The 19,127-nt window shown below is 40.3% G+C and overlaps 1 protein-coding gene across 3 annotated transcripts in view; it reads right to left on the bottom strand.

The window, feature by feature from the left end:
• The window catches only part of LOC131335694 (DENN domain and WD repeat-containing protein SCD1), a 52,639-nt gene that overhangs the window by 847 nt on the left and 32,665 nt on the right, over positions 1-19,127 (bottom strand). For 2 of the 3 annotated variants that reach the window (XM_058371168.1, XM_058371169.1), the window contains 9 exons: positions 18,839-19,094; positions 18,541-18,740; positions 13,590-13,654; positions 13,326-13,449; positions 11,092-11,273; positions 10,927-10,998; positions 10,683-10,843; positions 10,488-10,529; positions 6,378-6,586 (listed from right to left, as the gene is read on the bottom strand). In XM_058371168.1, coding sequence (XP_058227151.1) covers positions 6,378-6,586; positions 10,488-10,529; positions 10,683-10,843; positions 10,927-10,998; positions 11,092-11,273; positions 13,326-13,449; positions 13,590-13,654; positions 18,541-18,740; positions 18,839-19,094 — 1,311 coding nt within the window. Of the gene's footprint in view, positions 1-6,377; positions 6,587-10,487; positions 10,530-10,682; positions 10,844-10,926; positions 10,999-11,091; positions 11,274-11,623; positions 11,666-13,325; positions 13,450-13,589; positions 13,655-18,540; positions 18,741-18,838; positions 19,095-19,127 lie in introns of those variants that run through there. The other variant, XM_058371170.1, reaches the window with a different exon arrangement.

Here is a 19,127-nt window from a genome sequence, read left to right as displayed (position 1 = left end):
GATGAGGGACAAATCCCAACACTCCCCCGCACGTGCGACCCCCAATTCGCACGTGGAGAGGTCAACAAAGGATCCGAAACACACGGATCACAATGAAACAAAGTGCAACTATGGCACAAACAAAGGGGAAAAACCTCCGAAAGCCTAGCTCTGATACCATGTTAAAGCATCCAACTCCAAACCAATTGACAAAGAGTGGAGAGGCCGCACAGGCTTATATACTAGTTTTGAGAAGATAATTAACCGATGTGGAACAAATTCCAACAAAGAAACATACTGATAAAAGATCCTAGCCGGTTTCGCCTTTTTCTTGGTTTATATGACACACCAAAACTCAAGTTTAGTTGCCCTGGCAATGACAACCAATGCCTAGGACTCATAGAGTTACATGTCGGACACGCCGCCTGGAGTATGTTATTTTCTATAACAAAGGTTGCAGCTCGATAGACATGTACTTGTGTCCTAAACACCTCAAAAGATACTTCTGGGACAATGCTTTTTTTTTTTTGGTTGACATATATAATTTAGTGCTAAACTAAAGTTGCAGCATTTTGTTGGTGAGGTTAACAATTTTGCAAGTTATTATTCATTTTAGCGTTATTTGTCACTCAAGTAGGAGTGAGCAAAAACCCATTGAGTGACACAATAACACAAAAAAGAACTAAATTATAGAGTAAGGAGAGACAGGAGAGTAGTCTCTTTTTGTGTCTTTTTTGCGTAGTCTTCTTTATTCGATTGAGCAAAAAAACTCAAGTAGGGTTTTTTCTTTAGTCGATTGAGCAAAAAAACCTGTCGAGTAGTTTTCTATATTCGGTCTTCTTTTTTTGGTATGTCTTTTTTATGTTATTATGTCACTCAAGTAGGGTATCCAAGGTTTTATCGAGCAAGTAGAGTGGCGCCCATATCGGGTCCTCATTGGGGATCTTTTTTGAGAAAAAAAGCCATCTGCTTAGGACAAACAGTTGGAGATGAGATTCACCCGTGGGGGTTAGAGATAGAGGAATATAGCCCAGCAAGGGCAAGTACAAAGATATGATTGCTTGCAAGGAGCACATGAATGTGGGGAATCGAGCCTACTGGGAACCAGTACACTGTGGGGTAAAAATTCGAAACTTAATTCTCATGAGGATAAGTATTTAGAATGATTCTAAGGTTATTCCGAGGTGTCCCCATGATTCATGGATCAAATGGGCCTTCCTGGCCCTTAAAGGGTACACTCAATGCGTAAAAACGAGCTATCGGGCCCCACTAGGGACATATCCATAATTTTCGAAAGAAGAGACTCCGCTTATAGCATTCAAAAAGTTTTCTAGAGAAATATCCCCAAATCGGGGTCCGAAAAGTCGTTTCTTGGGCCTAAGGATAGTCAAAGAGCAAACTTGTAATTATTTCAAAAGTTGTACTTTCTTTTAAGGAGCAGAATGCTTCCCCATACCAGAAAACACGACAGCAAGAGGGGGGGGTTTGGCAATCTTTAATCAGTTTCCCGCGCCATTTGTTGCCCAAAATCGTGCGCAGGACGTAGATTCGGGGTGCTTTCAAGCCTTGGGTTGCATGCACAAAGATTTTTCTTCAAGATTCATCGGTGAAAGCTCTAGGTAAATTTTGAGATCTCCTTGCTTGATTCAATGTTTTAAGCGATTCTTGAGCCGATTCTTTGTGTAATCTTTGTTTTATGTATGATTATGAACTCTTAGCTTCGAACCACGCATGAATTGGTTGAGAATTGGCAAAGTTACTATGGTAGGAGATTCAAAAATGATGTATGTATAGCCGTATGTATAGGTTTCGGTAAAAATTTGAGTATGGGCATGCTTTGAATGTGAGACTTGGTGATTGGAATTATCATTGGGCTTGTTGAATTACCACTTGATTTGGAAAACTTGGGAATTCGGCTGTTTTTTTTTTATAGAAAAAATGACGATTTGCCACCCTTCATACTGTCTGACTCCGACAACATACCTATGGACACCCCTCTTGTACCAAGCAAAGTATTCATCAACTAACCAAGGAAAGTTTGTAGCACTGTCACCCTCAGCACAAAGGTCATAAGCCGTCAAGAAAGCTCCCAAAGACTTCACCTCACGAAAAAGAGTCGGAGGAGGTGATGCAAGGGCTGAAAAAGCACCAGAGAGCTGCATGGTACACCTCTCGCCCAAGTAAACCTCCCGAGTGGGATACCTGACGAAAAAACGCCTCATCCTTGAATATTGTCTGGCCCTCTCACAGGCTGACTCATCAGGGCAAACAAAACCATCATAAGGCTGCCAAATGATATCTGGGGGTGTCAAGCCATCTCGTTCGACTCGGTGGGTCAACAAGTTATTCACCGCATAGACTGTCTTAGCTTCGGCCCAACGGGAAGCCCTAGGAAAACGGTTAGCGGTCGCAGCAGAAATGGCTGGCCTTCCGACTCCAGCATATTCCCAAAACTAGCAGCTCTAAAACTGTAACAAACCACGAACGCACAAATCTCATGGCCTAAAGGAAAGAAGAGAAGGTGAAACTGCCCCAATCCACACCCGCCAGATTTCCTCCTGCTCCAGCACACTCACCCAATCACATGAGAAGCTGGCATTTTCTTTAGGGAAGAAACGAGAAAGTAGGAAAAGCACCAGGCGGTGGCATTTTTTGCGGAAATCCACATTGTTAGCTGGAGCCTTCGAATAATAGGCTTTGGTCGGACATAGACGACTGACTTTGATCTTACTGCTTCCAAGGTCGGAGGGTTCAAAGCCGCCAGTTTTTACAGTTGATCTTTAGACCTCGGCATTTCTATACCTTGAATTGAAACTGAGAGCTAACCGAAGGAAGTTACCATCCCTCTCTGAAATGAACCTTTCCATATCTGGGGGGAACCTTACCTGGAGCATAAACGAAGGGATGAAATGGGAGAGATCCCGAAGGAAAGGGGATAGGTGACAGGCCTCAAGAACAATAGGAGTCGCCCCAACAGCCAACCGAGCCCGGTATCTTTGTCAAAAACCTCAACCTTGTTTTTTTTCTTTTTTTTTTGATAGGCAAAAACCTCAACCTTGTTGGGCTTGTGGCGTTTCCTCTTGGGCGAAATAACTGTCACTTCATTCTCAGAAGCCTCACTGTTCTCTACCGGAATATTCGCCTCACAACCTTGTACCTCAGAGGCCTCAATTTCAACTATTATTTCGTCCACTACTGCAATGGAAAAGCAGAAACTCTCTGAAACACCACCTGGATCACCAAACTCCTCACTGTTTTGGACTTCAGGGGTCACAAGTCCCGCTGCCATAGCATCTATCTCAGCCGCAGATTAACTGAGGTTCTCTGAAAGGAAATCCAGATCATCAAATTCCTCTTCATCCTAAATAATGCAGGCGGAATAAGAGGAAGAGCTAGCACCAGGATCACCACTAGCTTGGCGTTTCCGCCCACCCCCATTCTCTCCTCGACGGTTAAATCACCACTGGAGCAAGGAGTCTCCATCCCCACTCTGCCCAAAAGAAAGGAACGAAAACAGCAAGGTATGCTTCCTACAACCTTGTATGCATAACAAACAAATGTTCTATGTGCATCCTTCCAATAAAGCTCAACATGGTATGAGACTTGAGATCCATAGTTGTCAATCATCCAAGTACTCAATCTTTCGAACCAACCTTTCCTATCTTCTCATCTTGAAGAAGGAAAAAAACACTCCTTCACCACTTTCTTCTACAGGAAGAATAGAGAGGCCAATATAGTCTATTTTCAATTCTCCAAAAGATAAGCGGCACGCAATCCCGAATCTTTCTCCTTAACCAAAAAAAACTGTCTTTGCCTAAATAAGGCATCCCGAGCCTTCAGAAAACTTATCCCTCCATTTTACTATCCACCTTTCAAAAAAAAAGGAACTCTCTACCGATTTGTGAACTCATTTTCAAACGTCTCACAAGGTTTGTGAACTTTTCCTTGCCAAAGAATTTTCAAAAATTCGGCATCAGCTTTGCGTATATTAAACCTGGCCTCATTTTTTTTTATATAAAAAAAAAGAGGCCGAATTCCCAAGTTTTTCTAATCAAGAGGCAATTCAACCAGCCCAATGATAGTTTCAATCACCAAGTCTATTTTCCAACCATATATCATGATTTGATCACATTCAAAGAATGCCCATACTCAAAATTTTACCCAAACCTACACATACGGCCATACATACACCATTTTTGAATCTCCTACCATGGTAACTTTACTAATACTCAACCAATTCATGCGTGATTCAAAGCCAAGAGTTCATAGTCATGCATTGTACAAGGATTTAAAAAAGACATCCAGAAACGGGTAGCAGCAATGATTGGTTTTCTTATAGGATAGTTCATGATGTTCACATCTATCTATGATGGGCCACAACATCAAGTATTAGTTCAACCTCATAGCCTAATTATGCTATTTCTATGCTTGTTTCGTTCAGCTCTTCTGGACCAACTTCAAAACTTTACACAAAGAATAGGTTCAAGAATCGCTTAAAATGGTGAATCAAGCAACGAGATCTCAAAGTTTACCTAGAGCTTCTTCTGAATCTTGAAGAAAAACCCTTGTGGACGCAACCCAAGGCTTGAAATTATACAAGAAATCTGAATCTATGTCCCGCGCGCAAATTTTTGCAACAAACGGCGCGCGAAACGTATCAAAGATGGCCAAGCTACTGCCAAACCGCTCTCTCCCCCTCTTGTTATCGTGTTTTCTGGTATGGGGGAGCATTTTTGCTTCCTTAAAAGCCAGCACCACCTTTGGAATAATTACAAGTTTGCTCCTTGACTCTCCTTAGGCCCCAGAACTTCCAAAAATGATTTGTGGAGATTTCTCTAGAAAAACTCTCCGAATACTATAAATTGATTCCTCGCCCCACAATAAGTGGGGTCGCTTCTTAGGAAAATTACGGATATGCCCCCAATCGATGATCCATTTTTAAGCATTAAGTGCAACCGACAAGGGCCAGGAAGGCCCGTTTGACCCAGGAATCATGGGGATACCTTGGAATAACCTTAGAATCATTCTAAATACCTATCCTCATGAGAATTAAGTTTCATATTGTCTCCAATCTTTTTACCCCACAGTGTACCCGTTCCCAGTCAGCCCGATTCCCCACATTTTTGCACTTTCCCTTGAGAGCACCTTTTTAGTGCAGGATCTATTTCTACAAATACATGATAAAATCTTCCTCCATTATATCCTACTTTACCCCTCTCAATAACTCGTAGGCTCATCCCTCAATGATCTGTCTGACAGTTAGCGAAAAATCACTTTTCGCGACCTCGGACGGGCCCTTTTCCCTTCCTATGCTCCTTGCAAGCAATCCTACCTTTGTACTTGCCCTTGGTAGGCTATTTTCCTCTATCTCTAACCCCCACGGTGAATCTCCTCTCCATAGCAGACAACCCTTTTTCTCAATTTCTCAAAAAAAAGATCCCATGCGAGGATCGGGTGCTACTACTTCCTCGATAAAAACTTGCAAACCCTACATGAGTGAAGTAATAAAGCAAAAAAAAACAAACCACTATGAGAAGACCAAATAGAGAAGACTACTCTCAGGTTTTTTTGCTCAATCGAATAAAGCAAAAAATGTTAGCGGTATACAATTTAACATATAGTCTATTTAAAACTGAACAAATAAGGACATGACTCTCTCTCTCTCTCAGGTTTTTTTCTCAATCAAATAAAGCAAAAAATGTTAGCAGTATACAATTTAACATATAGTCTATTTAAAACTGAACAAATAAGGACATGACTCCCTCCCTCCCTCCCAATGAACCATCAACTCTAATGACATCGTAGATGTGCAATGCATGCTAAGACTCTCTTGAAGAGTTGACAAATGAGCAGCAATACTCAACATGACCACTTGCAAGAGTATGAGGGTGCTTCATGAGATATCAAGGAAATGCGGAAACGCTCATACTTAAGCCGGTTATGGTAAAGTTCCATGAAGGAAGTAATCATGGTCTACACGTCTAAGTTTGTGCCAAGGGAATGATTTCTTTGTCCTAACAAATAGAATTCCGCCGTGGAGGATTATCATGTTGAAGAAGCCTTAAGTGTCCCATATCTGCTAACTGACAAATGGGAATACTGTCTATGTGTCGGTCATTGATGGCAGGCTGGAATATACGTGGCAAAAAACACATCATGATTGATTAGGTTCTAGAACTTGACCACTGTGAATCATATAGTCACAAAACCAGAAATCATTTACATTTCTCCAAAATCAAAACCTTCAAAATATATCTCCCCAATTTTAACGCTTCTACAGTATCCACAACCCTAAATCTTGTACCATATATGCATGTCTAAAACTTAAATGAATGCAAACCATAATTGAAGTCGATTATTCCAGACTTCTAACAGCAGGAAAAAAATAAAGTACGTACCACAGCAACTGTTTTCTGAGGTGTTCTGTAGAGTTGCCACCCAGTCATCTTCGACCCTGTGCTCGACAAAGCACCAAGTCTCTCTTGAGGTCGCTGGAATAGCGACATTGAGTTATCGGCTGCTCCGATCCCTAACCAGTGATCCCCAGCATTGATGGATAATATAGATGCAGCATGGATAGTAACATTTTTCACGCATCTAATACCCCCTGCATTAACATGAAGAAGTTTTAGCCATTGCTTCTATCCAGCAAAAGGAACATCATCACGCCACGTAAAAGTGATGCGATGGATAAGTTAAGCTCTAACAGCATATCATTAGTTTCATCTACAATCTAAACATATAGAAGCATCCGGTAAATATGACAAAGACGGCATACTCATCAGAAGCTTTAAACATCACTTTGTGGTGGTCAAAATTATTATTCCAATGTGCGGACCAAAAGAATTACTACATACTGGTTATACCGTTGTACTCCAAGTTTCTCATATCATGCGGAAGAACAGTAAAGAGCCATTTTTAAAAGAATTATTTTGAATTCATCTTAACTTTTTGTTCTTACTAGTGTTCCAAATGGCCCTAAATCCAAATTCGTCCATTATTGAATTCTCAAAATAATCTTCTCTTTTGTACATGTGATTGTTCCACCACCTCCAGTTGGTTTTAGTTGCACCAGAATTTGGTTTGTTATTCAAGTAATTTATTTTTAGTTTCTTTGTTTGTGTTGGGAATAGATCTTTAGATTATTTAGGATTTACAAATTTTTTTACCTATTGTTGAGTTACCAGTATTCATTGCTAAAACAATGAATTGGGTTGTGAGGTTAAAGAGTCTCTATCGTGTATGGGTTATTGTGAATTGACTGAATGCAGTGAATTCTTGAGTTAATATTTTATAGCCGCAAATTTGAATTGAGTATATAAGTTCACGAGATTTTAAAAATTTAATGTCTGCTTTGAATAGATGATTATGTTCCGATTGACACTGGTATTTGCTTTTGTCTGAACCACATTTACGAGTAAGAGGGTGATGGATCTAGCATTTGCCTTGAAGAAGTTGGACTCTATTCTTAACATCTTGTTTGTAACTTTCCACCATATGTTGGAAAAATCGTAAAATTGTTGCATACTTCATGAGGGCAAGTATTGCACGCTCCATGTAGTTTTTCTTTTCTTTACGTCTTTTGGCCTCAGGTTGGGTTCCCCTAAGGACAATATACTTGCTCTGTCCCTGGTTGCAACTCTTGTATACTAACAGCGTTAACCATAAGAGGGTTCTTTTTTCTATGAGTGAATACCAGAAAACAATACCTTCACTGTTCCTTTTCTTGGTCCACATTTTTTCAACACTAGAGATATATTTTACATACATTGTTATATATATATAGAGTCCTTTTTAGGTCCGGTATCTCGGATTTTGGTTAAAATCCGGACTTCTCCCACAGCCGTTGGATTGTGTTTTCAATGGTCTAGATCTGCGGTCAATTTATGACGGGCTTTTATGACCAGCCAATCAATGGTCCACAGCCGTTGGTTTGACCGGATTTTATGACCGGACAATCAATGGTCCACAGCCGTTGGTTGTAGATCTGGACCATTGAAAACACAATCTACGACTGTGGGAGAAGTCCGGATTTTAACCAAAATCCGAGATACCGGACCTGAAGATCAGTATATATATACAGTCCGTCTCCCATGAGGGGGTCCTTATTTTAGTTAAAATGCAGACCTCATATTTTCCAATCGAATTTCGAATATCTGAGCCGCTCGATATGATCATAACGTAATTTTAAGGGTACTTGCGAGAAATCGGCCAAAAAAAAAGACCAGGAAGGGCTTGATTTGAGCAGTTTTTATTTGAGCCGTTCAATAAAAAATTGTTCAAAACTGTTCGGATGAAACCCTTCCCAGTTATTTTTTTTGCCGATTTCTCGCAGGTACCCTTAAAAATCACGTTCTGACCACATTGAGCGGCTCAGATCATCGAAATTCAATCGGGAAAGGGGGGTCAGCATTTTAACTAAAATAAGGACCCCCTCATGGGAGACGGACTGTATACCAGTTAGCTTCTTATAAGGGCGCCCTTACCATATTAAAGTGCGGACGTCCCTTTTTCTGCCCTTTCCCGACCAAATTTCAATGATCCGAGCCGCCCAATGTGTTCAGAACGTGATTTTAAGGGTACCCGAGAGAAATCAGCGGAAAAAAAAGACCGGGAAGAACTTCATCCGAGCAGTTTTTATTTGAACCATTCGATAAAAAACAAAAACTGCTTGGATGAAGCCTTTCCCGGTCTTTTTTTTTTTGCTGATTTCTAACGGGTACCTTTAAAATCACGTTCTGAACACATTGAACGGCTAGGATCATTGCAAATTGGTCGGGAAAATGGCGTCCTCACTTTAATATGGTAAGGGCACCCTTATAAGAAGTTTTGTGTGTGTGTGTGTCTATATATATATATATATATATATATATATATATATAGTTGTTTTCAGGTCCGGAAGCCTTACGGTCCGGACCGTCCGAACCTCCCATTTTCCGATCGAATTTTGATGATCCGAGCCGCTCAATGTGATCAGAACGTGATTTTAAGGGTACCCGTGAAAAATCAGCAAAAAAAATGATCGGTAAGGGCTTGATCCGAGAAGTTTTTTGTTGAACAGTTCAGTAAAAAACTGCTCGGATCAAGCCCTTACCGATCATTTTTTTTGCTGATTTCTCATGGGTACCCTTAAAGTCACGTTCCGAACACATTGAATGACTCGGATCATTGCAAATCGATTGGGAAATGAGAAATCCGGACCATAAGAAAATCCGGGCGATTGGACCTGAAAAGAACTATATATATATATACACACACACACACACACACGAGCCTTCCTATAAGGGTGTCCGTATTGTGTTAAAGTGCGGACGTCCCCTTTCTCGATATCCGAATCTCTCCATGTGTTCAAAACGTGATTTTAAGGGTACCCGCAACAAATTGGCATAAGAAATGATCGGGAAGGGCTCCATCCGAGCAGTTTTTTTGAACCGTTCAATGAAAATTGCTCGGATGAAGCCCTTCCTAGCCTTTTTTTTTTTTTTTGCTGATTTCTCGAGATGACTCTTAAAATCATGTTTTGATCACATTGAGCGGCTCGGATCATCGAAATTCGATCGGTAAAGGGGACGTCCGCACTCAGTAAAGTGCGGACGCCCTTTCCCGATCGAATTTTGATGATCCAAGCCGCTCAATGTGTTCAGAACGTGATTTTAAGGGTACCCATGAGTAATCAGCAAAAAAATGACTGGGAAGGGCTTGATTTGAGCAGTTTTTTATTGAACCGTTCAATAAAAATCTGTTCAGATCAGGCCCTTCCTGGTCATTTTTTTGCTGATTTCTAGCAGGAACTCTTAAAATCACGTTCTGATCACATTGAGCGGCTCGAATCATCGAAATTTGATCGGAAAATGGGAGAAATAGGGAGATCCACATTTTAACTAAAATGAGGACGTCCTCGTGTGATAAGAGAGATTGGGGGGGGGGGGGGGGGGGGGGGGGGGGGGGTGGTAAACTTTAAAAAAGCAAAGAGATTGATGCGCAGAGAGAGTTGAACAATGACCAGGGGAGAGAAACAGAAGAAAAGGAAACAAAAATGAAAGGACTGAAGTACACGTTTTCTGATACTAAATGAGTTGGTCTAGTCAGGCGGAGCTTCGACATTGAAAATATACTCTATCAGACTCAGTAATTACTGTATGGATGTATATAGATATGTGTGCGTGTATGTAAGATATGCAGGGTAATAGGGAGAAGGTGGCTTTACAGCAGCTACATCCCTGGTTCTAACCCTGCAGCCAACCCAGACATGTAAACCAAAAACAAGAATAGCAACCATTGAAACCGTAGCATGATTCTTGGCAGCAACGCGTCGTAAAACCAGTAAAACTATAGTTGCTTGCACAATTAGGCATGAACCCTTATTAAATACAGGATGAGGACAACTTTATTTTATTTACTTTTTTCTTCATAGTGATGGAATCAAGAAGTAAACAAAAAAACGGCACACTCAATCGCAAAAGGTACAAATTTCCGAGACAACAGTTAGATCTCAGTAGAGCTCTTACCCTCCTCATTTTCCCAAAACCGGAGCAAACCATCGGTTGAACCTGAAAATATAGCCTCAAACGTCAGGAAAGATGGGTACTAGCAATGAAATAACTTATGGGGAAAAAAAACATTGATAGCCACCAAAATATTTTTTTTACCGAAGAAGCAAGATTGAAAAACATTGACAAACTGAAAAAGTAACTTATGTTAACCTGTTATTATTCCTTTGTCCGAATCGGAGTACTCAACACACAAAATTGGGCCAGAATGGCAAGCTAGAACAGCATCACATGTTCCTCGAGAGACAGACCACATTCGTGCTGTCCAATCATCACTGCCTGTAATTAAAGTGTCACCGACCATTCTAATTGACCTGCATAATAACAGTAAAAGCACATGAATTTCCTGTAGACACAACTATGAAACAAGGACAAATTGTATGTTCAATTAGCTCACCGGATCCATTTGGTGTGGCCTAAAAGTTTTTGCATCTGCCTGCCAGCACGGATGTCCCAAATGTTCGCAACACTACAAGTCAAAATATTCCCAAGGTTAGGCTTTTGACTAGTAAGTTAACAACTGAGAACCACAACCATATAGTCAGCAGTTAAGTTCACATACGTGTCTCTACCAGCAGCAGCCAGTATTCCAGTGGAGTCATCATATTCTATGCAAAGAACAGCACTTGAGCAACGACCAACAGTTGCAACACAAGTATCAGTTCTTACATCCCACATTTTTACCATTCCATCATGAGCAGCAGTGAGGACGCGTTCCCCTGACAACATGCGCACACAACTGACCTACATGAATAAATGACAAATTATCCCCAGTTGGCTCTTCGATTCAAGTGATTCAACAAATTTTTTTGCACTGAAACAAATAGAAGCAGAGTGGGTGGCATTTGGGCAGATGGAGATCAATGGAGACTACTTCGCCCCAAGTCACGTAATTCGTGTGTGCGAGCAGGTGAGGCAAAGCGAGCTCTCTAATGTTCACATTGAATATATAATGAAGTGGGAGCAGTCTAGAGCGTTTTGCATCTAAAGAAAAACTCTTCAGTTTTTCAGTTTGATCATAGTTTAAATGCAACATATTAGTTTATTAGTTAAGATACATGAATTAAACTAATCAACAACAACAATGACAGTACCTATGCAATCTGATGAGGTTGTGGGCGGGACACATTAAATAACTGAAAATATTATAAATTTGGAAAAGAATAAACATTGGCCACTTTATACACAATAAATAGGTACCTTTTATGGAAGAGAACTTAGAAGAAGACACAAAATAAAAATAAAAATGAATTCGTTATATGTTTAAAGAATAAAAATTAGCCACTTAAGACACATTAAAATGGGTACCTTTAATTGATGAGAACTCAGCAGATCATATATGCAAAGAAAGGAGCTTAAAAGACCAGTAAAAACCAATAATTTCGTTGAAATATCAAATGTCTGCATGTAGCCAAGTGATCACTTGTTCCGAAAGTTGTCAGAGCCTATCCCCCATATGTTCCAGGTTTGGAACTCCGCGCTCGAAACTTTTTTTCTGGACATGAGGCTTACATGCACAATGCACCTATGCATAAGTTAACCTCAATAACAAATGGACAGGTATCAATTAAATGGCTTGGAAAAAAATGACGATGGTTTAAGTCTTTTAAGATCCGCACATTTTACCAAGAGAGTGCTTGAATATTTTAAGAATGTATAATACGTATGAAAGTGGTTTGAATGTATAAAATATGCGACACAGTCACATAGGATTTTTATTTTGTTTTGTTTATCTCCTCCAAAACTAGTAATGCCTATACTTTTGCACACAAGTCTAACCATACAACATTATAAGAATTTATTATACATATGTGATTTCTTCATATTTTAACAAAATCCAGTTTGCAAAGAATAATTCTATTTATAAATTTGGGCCCTCCATTGTTAAAATTAGTTTCGTTTATGAGCTTTAGATTAAAAGTCAGGTAAGAGCAATCATTTGACGCTATGGGGGTCGTGGAGGAAGGGCCTGAGAGAGAAAGAGGTGTTTTGACAAGGAGGAGTGATCAGATACATGCAGGTGTCTTGGGAAAATTTGATGGGCTCACATTTTAATGACGTGGCAGGTTCCCATTCATTGCCTGCAAACATGGTGGTGTTTACAGAAGCGCTGTAAATAAACAAAAAAGTACAATAAAAAACAAGCATCCCTAAGGTGGTGAGAACCGAAGTAGTGAGTCGTTCAAAGATGAATGTTTGGCTGCTAGACCAACAAATGCGATATTTCTCTGTCATTTTCAAATATGGATATTAATAACTCTTACTCAAACAGGGCCCTATTTTTTGGAGACAAATTTGGAGGCTTAAATCAAGGCCGGCCTGGCAAGAAAGGGAGACATGGTTACCAAAACATATATCCGAACAACCGCCAGGTTGTCGAGGGCACATCCTAAGGGATCGACTTGTGAGGGGGCAGCCAGCCCTGGTAAAGGCAAAGTCCAAAAGGCAATTTGGTGCTGAAAGTTCATGGTGGGGGATCCACATCAAGTCTCCCACATTGCATTTTTAACACAGAACTGAAGAGAGAAAGGAAAATACCAGGACAAACGGGGAAGCTCACAGTGACCATCAGAGGGTACCAAATTTTTGGCACCACAAGATAGGTACAAGGCATCAATTGTTTCATAATCCATCCTCCAGAGTTTGAAATTCATAAACTCCAAGTTGAAAAAAATTAGACGAAAAAAAAGCAAAGAACAATTTTGTTATGTTTCTCTTCCATGGCCTTCCAAAGGCAGCTTGATAGCAAAATATACTTATGTCAATCCAAGAAGAAGTGAGTTGATCAATGAAAACCTGTGCATCATGGCCCTTCAGCTCTTCTAGAAGCTGTGTTGTTTGCTTATCCCATACAATTACAGACTGATCATCAGATCCTGACACCACCTTCCCTCTGTCAGAACTTATCGCTCGAACAGTTCTGGAAAGTGAATAAAAAAGGATTTATATTCTCTATTTAACGTATTTATACTAGGCAAAGAAACAGCCATAGGAGAAAGAACGTACGATACAACATTAAATTAGAACAGAATTTAGCAGATATCCATTGATGTACAATACCCTGTATGTCCTTTCAAAGTTGCCCTTAGCTCAGAACCACGAAGACTAGGATCCCAAACCTTTACCTGTATGATCATGGCAAAAAGGAGCAGATGTCATCGCTAGAAAACCCGTGCAACTAGATACCAGATGCTCATTCCATAAAGCTCATAAAGAAAAAGCCATTGGTCCCAAACGTAAGCTAATATGCCCGAAGTTATGCATCAACAGCGTTGTCAGTATTTTACCATTAACCATAGTGCTACATGTACCGACCTCCCCGGTACCGAAATCGTACCGCCGGCCGCCGGTGGGCCGTCTCCGGCCACCGGACGGCCGATCCGAGCCGTCCAAAAATTTTAAAAAAAAAAAACGAGGGGGCCTACGCGAGAATCAACGGCATCCGAGGTGTGTAAGGTTCTTGATCCGAGCACCCTTTTTTCGTGTATATATGTATATTCGCGGGAATATACATATATACACGAAAAAAGGGTGCTCGGATCAAGCACCTTACACACCTCGGATGCCGTTGATTCCCGCGTAGGCCCCCTCGTTTTTTTTTTTTAAAATTTTTGGACGGCTCGGATCGGCCGTCCGGTGGCCGGAGACGGCCCACCGGCGGCCGGCGGTACGATTTCGGTACCGGGAGGTCGGTACCAATATCATTAAATGGATACAAAGAACGAATTCTGATCTTATGCTGAATATATCTTCTGATACATCTGGCTAAGATACATATGTGATACATTCAAGCATTCTACAGTACACAAGATAAGTGGACTTGAAATTTCTTGTGCATATTGGAAAATATAATTCGAACCTATCTTGCGAAAGTTAAGAAAGCATACCTTATCTAGAAGACAATCTTGTTTTTTTCTTTTTTCCCTATTTTCTTCACACATATCTACTCGTGTGGTATTAAGAATCTGATGCAATTGACTTACGTTAGGTGCACATGCCCATATGTAACAGGTATATTAGAATTCACTATTATAGACAATATTTGAGATCTTATCCTGTTATGAGAGAGAGAGAGACAAAAGTGTTCTACCACATAATGTCTATTAGTTATATTACTCGATACCTCATTACAAGACTTAAAAAACTGACTATATTCTAACAATCACCCTCAAGTTGGAGAATAGATATCACAACTCTCAGTTTGTTACATAACAACTCTAAACGTGGTTTGAATAACAATTTGGTGAAAATATCACCAACTGAGCTCCTGTAGACACAAAGGGAGTAGCCAACACACCATCATAAATCTATTCTCTTACAATGTGACAATCTACCTTAATATGCTTGTTTCTCTCATGAAATACCAAATTTGAAGCGACATGGATTGGTGCCTGATTATCACAATACATAAGCCGATTTCCTAACCGCTTAAGCTTTTGGGACAATGTCACAATGGGAAACTTAACTTGGTATTAGAGCTCAGGTTGTGAGATGTCTTGGGTTCAAGCTTCTCTGTCTGCATTTATTCCTTGTTTGTGTTATGCTTCTCCCCTTTGCATTTTTTGGCAATTTGTACTGATGTTTGTATCTCCACGTGCAAGACGGGTTGCATGTGAGGAAGGGTATAAGATAGCTTGATATACATTGTTAAGCCCATTTCCTAACAGCTTTAGCTTTCAGGACAATTGGAGACTTAACACCTTCAACCCAAAGAGCAGCATAATTACCATCTATATATTCCACTGTTCTCCAGAAAAAACAAGAAACTATCAGATCAAATGTTCCCTCCAAACTTCCATTGCGCCCTTCATCATCACAGTCTGTCAGTCCATAAAAGGACTCAGACTTCCATCTCTGACTGAGTTGATTCTTGGAAGCAACGAGAAATATACCTCAAAAAAAAAAAATCTTAGATCCTTTCAGATGAGAGGCGATTTTCCAGATAAGAGGCTGCCCTATTGAGATCACGCCCAATCTAACCAGAAACCTAATCACTATAGGTTTGGGAAATCTTCTGCTATCTTAAGGGCATTGAAAAGGGCCTAGTCGTTATTTTGGAATACTAGAAAGCATGGCATTCGGCTCACCAAATCCTATGATATGACCTAACCTATCTCTAGACCACCATTACATGTTGTAAAAAATAAACTAGGTGGTTAATCCGGTCCACCTATACCTTGAGCGACACCAGAACAGTACACTATATGTGAAGTTCAAATTTCATCAAGGAGGTTCAATTGCCCAACGTGTCCACCTCTCAAGCATCTTACCCTCGATTGTGAGAACCACATACTCTGTCTTACCTGCCAACATTGACCTCACATCTTCAACGACAGAGAAAGTCTAACAACGCAAACAGTCTAAAAAATGAAGATATCATTTTCTGCGTCAATTACTTAAAAATAAAGATTTAACACTCAAAAACCGGAAGATACCATGTTATTTGTCAATTTCTGGAAAATAAGAAAAGCGATGTTCAACAACCGCATCCCCAATCTAAGCGACGCCGGCCAATTTTGTTTTGGTTCTCCAAAGAATCTCACAAAACCCTAATACAAATGATCTATCAAATCCCAGACAAAAGCAATGCACTACCCCACCGAAACATATCCAACTAACCCCCAAATCATTAATTTTAGGACCACCTCCTGCTCCAGAAAATCCTTGTTTTGATGAACCAGCCACGGAAAACAATAAGACAGCATCATCTAGACTTGTGAACCATCCCCTCCCAGAATCCTCTACATGGTACATGCCATCCCACAGCTTCCCATGATCCTCCTCGGATTCTTACTCCCTCACCCCACGTACCTTGCTTTGCGCTCGGCAAACTTCCACCCATCTCACTTTACCACTCAATCTTCTTCTAAAGTGGTCTCCCCACTCTTTCCGTGATTCCTCTCACATCTTTTTGACAACCCATTTCCTGAAAACCTTCAGTTCAGTATTACACTAAGCTGAAATATCCCACTCCTCAACACCAATCACCCATTGAAGTTGATCAATCTCCATTAGCCACCAAGAACCTTACTTCCGTAATGTAATCGATTATCTTCCAATTACAATATCCAACGTTTCGGTCTAACAACATATTCACTTTGCCAATAATATATTGGTTCTCCTACCTATTTCCATTATTGCTAAAACTCACACCAGCCTTATGGTGCATTGTGCACAAGAATCCAAAAAAAGAAGAAGTTACAAGTACTGCAATAATTCAAGAAAAGTTTTCAAGGGCATAAGCACAAGGCGAGGTTGTTGACCTCTCATAGGGCGAGGCGTAAGCTTCAAGGCATTGAGGCATAAGCCTTTGGAGTTTCTACTTTTTACTTCAGTAGATAGAATTCACAAAAAAGCATGTTAAGGCATAAAAACATAGTGCATTAACAGATCCAACTTTTTAAAAGCATTCTACATCGTCTTGCAAGTACACGAAAACCTTTCATCTTTGCCCCAAACACTTTAATTAACCGACTCTTCTAATGCATTAGCCTCCATCTTCTGGGCGAAAAAGGCATGAAAAACGTACACCTTTGTATGCCTCCAATGAACAGGAAAACGCCTTAGTAGTTCTCTGCTAAAAAATCAACGCCCAGGGGTGTTTTTGCTATGCCTTGCCCAGAATTGCCTTTTGAAAACATCTTCATGATTGTTAACATGTACCATGTCCTAACCTTTGTTCCATCAATGAGCGATTATCAGTGCTGAATTTAGATTCATTGAGTGGTTTGTTACATGATATAATAATGTTTGTCTTCTTTTCTACACTACACTGGAAAACTGTATTTTGGTGGTTCAGTTGTGTCTTTAAAGCTCCAATTTGAGACAGTATTCTTCATTCTTGTAAGACAAGGGTTACATCAGTTTGGTATGAGAGCTAGAGCCACATAGAGTCAACTTGGAGCCACATTGGCTCATTTTGGAGTGGATTGCATTTTTCTTTCCTTGCCGCTGCATCTCTTAATTTTTGTTCTTCCCCGTTCTTTGAATGCCGTTGGCTTGTCCATTACCTTTTCTGTTTCTTCTCCCTCTCCGTTTTTTGCTTCTTCTGTGTGCTAATTCTCCTCTACATCTCTTGGTTGACTGTTTTCTTTTTTTCTCCTTTCTTTGCATCTTTTTCTATGCTGCAGCTGTAACTGTTGCTACCTTCTGCTTCTTCTTTCTCCTCTGCTTCTTCTCTCCTATGTTTCTTATTTGTTATTGTAGACACCCTAATTTGACTTTGCAAAGCTTGAAGCCCCATGTCGGGCAATCCCAATGATGAAATTGTTAACAAGGCTGAGCTACAGGATTTTGAATGGATTGAGGATCACAATGAATACCTTGGAACTAGGGGAAAGAGTACCTTAATTTTTGTGTTATATAACATTTTAATGTCCATACACTTTTGTATTCGTGTGGCTAAGATTCTCTAAGTTTCTATTAAATCGTTTTCTACCAAGTATCTGTACACAATTAGATTGACCACATTACAATAAGGTGCAAAAGCCCAGTGGTTAGCACTTGGATGGCAAACAAGTTGTTCTAGCATTCAAAATTTGTCCATAACAATTTATGTTTTCCTTGGATCAGCGCAATGTGTAGCACGTTATATAGTACGCGCCCAGCAGCTCAGCTAGGTGTGCTACAATGCGCACATGGTGCTCTATGCTTTGGTCAAACTATCAGTTCCTCTCCAGATATAGTGAATCTACGAAATGTGAAAATACATTCACGAATTTTTATCAAATTCGTGCAATACATGGTCTGCCAACCTAACAAGACAGATCACGTGAACCGAGCCCCTTTCACGAGTGGAATAACTTAGATCATGACAAATCTAGAGCTAATTTCGCTGCAAGGAGAAATGCAAAAGGCGGCCATACAAATAGACAAATCCAACTTTCCTGCCATAGGAGGAACAAATATTCACAATAAATACAAGGTCCCATTATAGCCCACACTGATACAGGATATTCCAAGAATTGGACTGCTGGAGAAAAGAAAAGAAAATAGTAAACCTCAAGCTTACCGAGCAGTCTGTGCTTCCACTTATAAAGAAACCTGCATCTTCACGGTCACCCACCAAATCCCACACCTCTCTTCTTGTCACGCAATGGAGAGCAGTGACAGCACCAGTATGACCTCTGAGGAGGCGAACATTTGCTTGTATTTTCTTTTGTCCAGCAGCAGTTGAATCTAGTTTGTGAGGAGTCCCATTCTCCGTTGTAGCTGAAATCGAACCACAATGTAGCATGCGAGGTGAAATGAGTTTATATGAAAAGGAGAATTTATATCAGAAATGCACCAACACTACGAAAGAAATACACCTAAGGGTCCACTATCTGAAGTCCATTTGCGAACACGACTGAAAGAATTTGCTCTAGATGATGTATCCCTACTAAACATGCTCTGGACCCAGCTCCTTCCAGAAGCCTCTGTAGGTTGCTGAATGTCATTGTTGGCATCTTGTGGATGTGGGGATGGCAAACCATACGGTGACACAGATTGCGACTTTATGGAATACATTCCCCAGTAACTGATATATAGTTGCTGGATATGTGACAGAAATCCCCTTAGTTTTATCTGCAATGAAGCAAGATGAACACTATCACCTAT

This window comes from Rhododendron vialii, chromosome 8a (genome assembly GCF_030253575.1).
Source record: "Rhododendron vialii isolate Sample 1 chromosome 8a, ASM3025357v1".
Taxonomy (NCBI): domain Eukaryota; kingdom Viridiplantae; phylum Streptophyta; class Magnoliopsida; order Ericales; family Ericaceae; genus Rhododendron; species Rhododendron vialii.
Note: the sequence above shows the minus strand (reverse complement) of the source record. Positions and strands in the feature narration are given on the sequence as shown.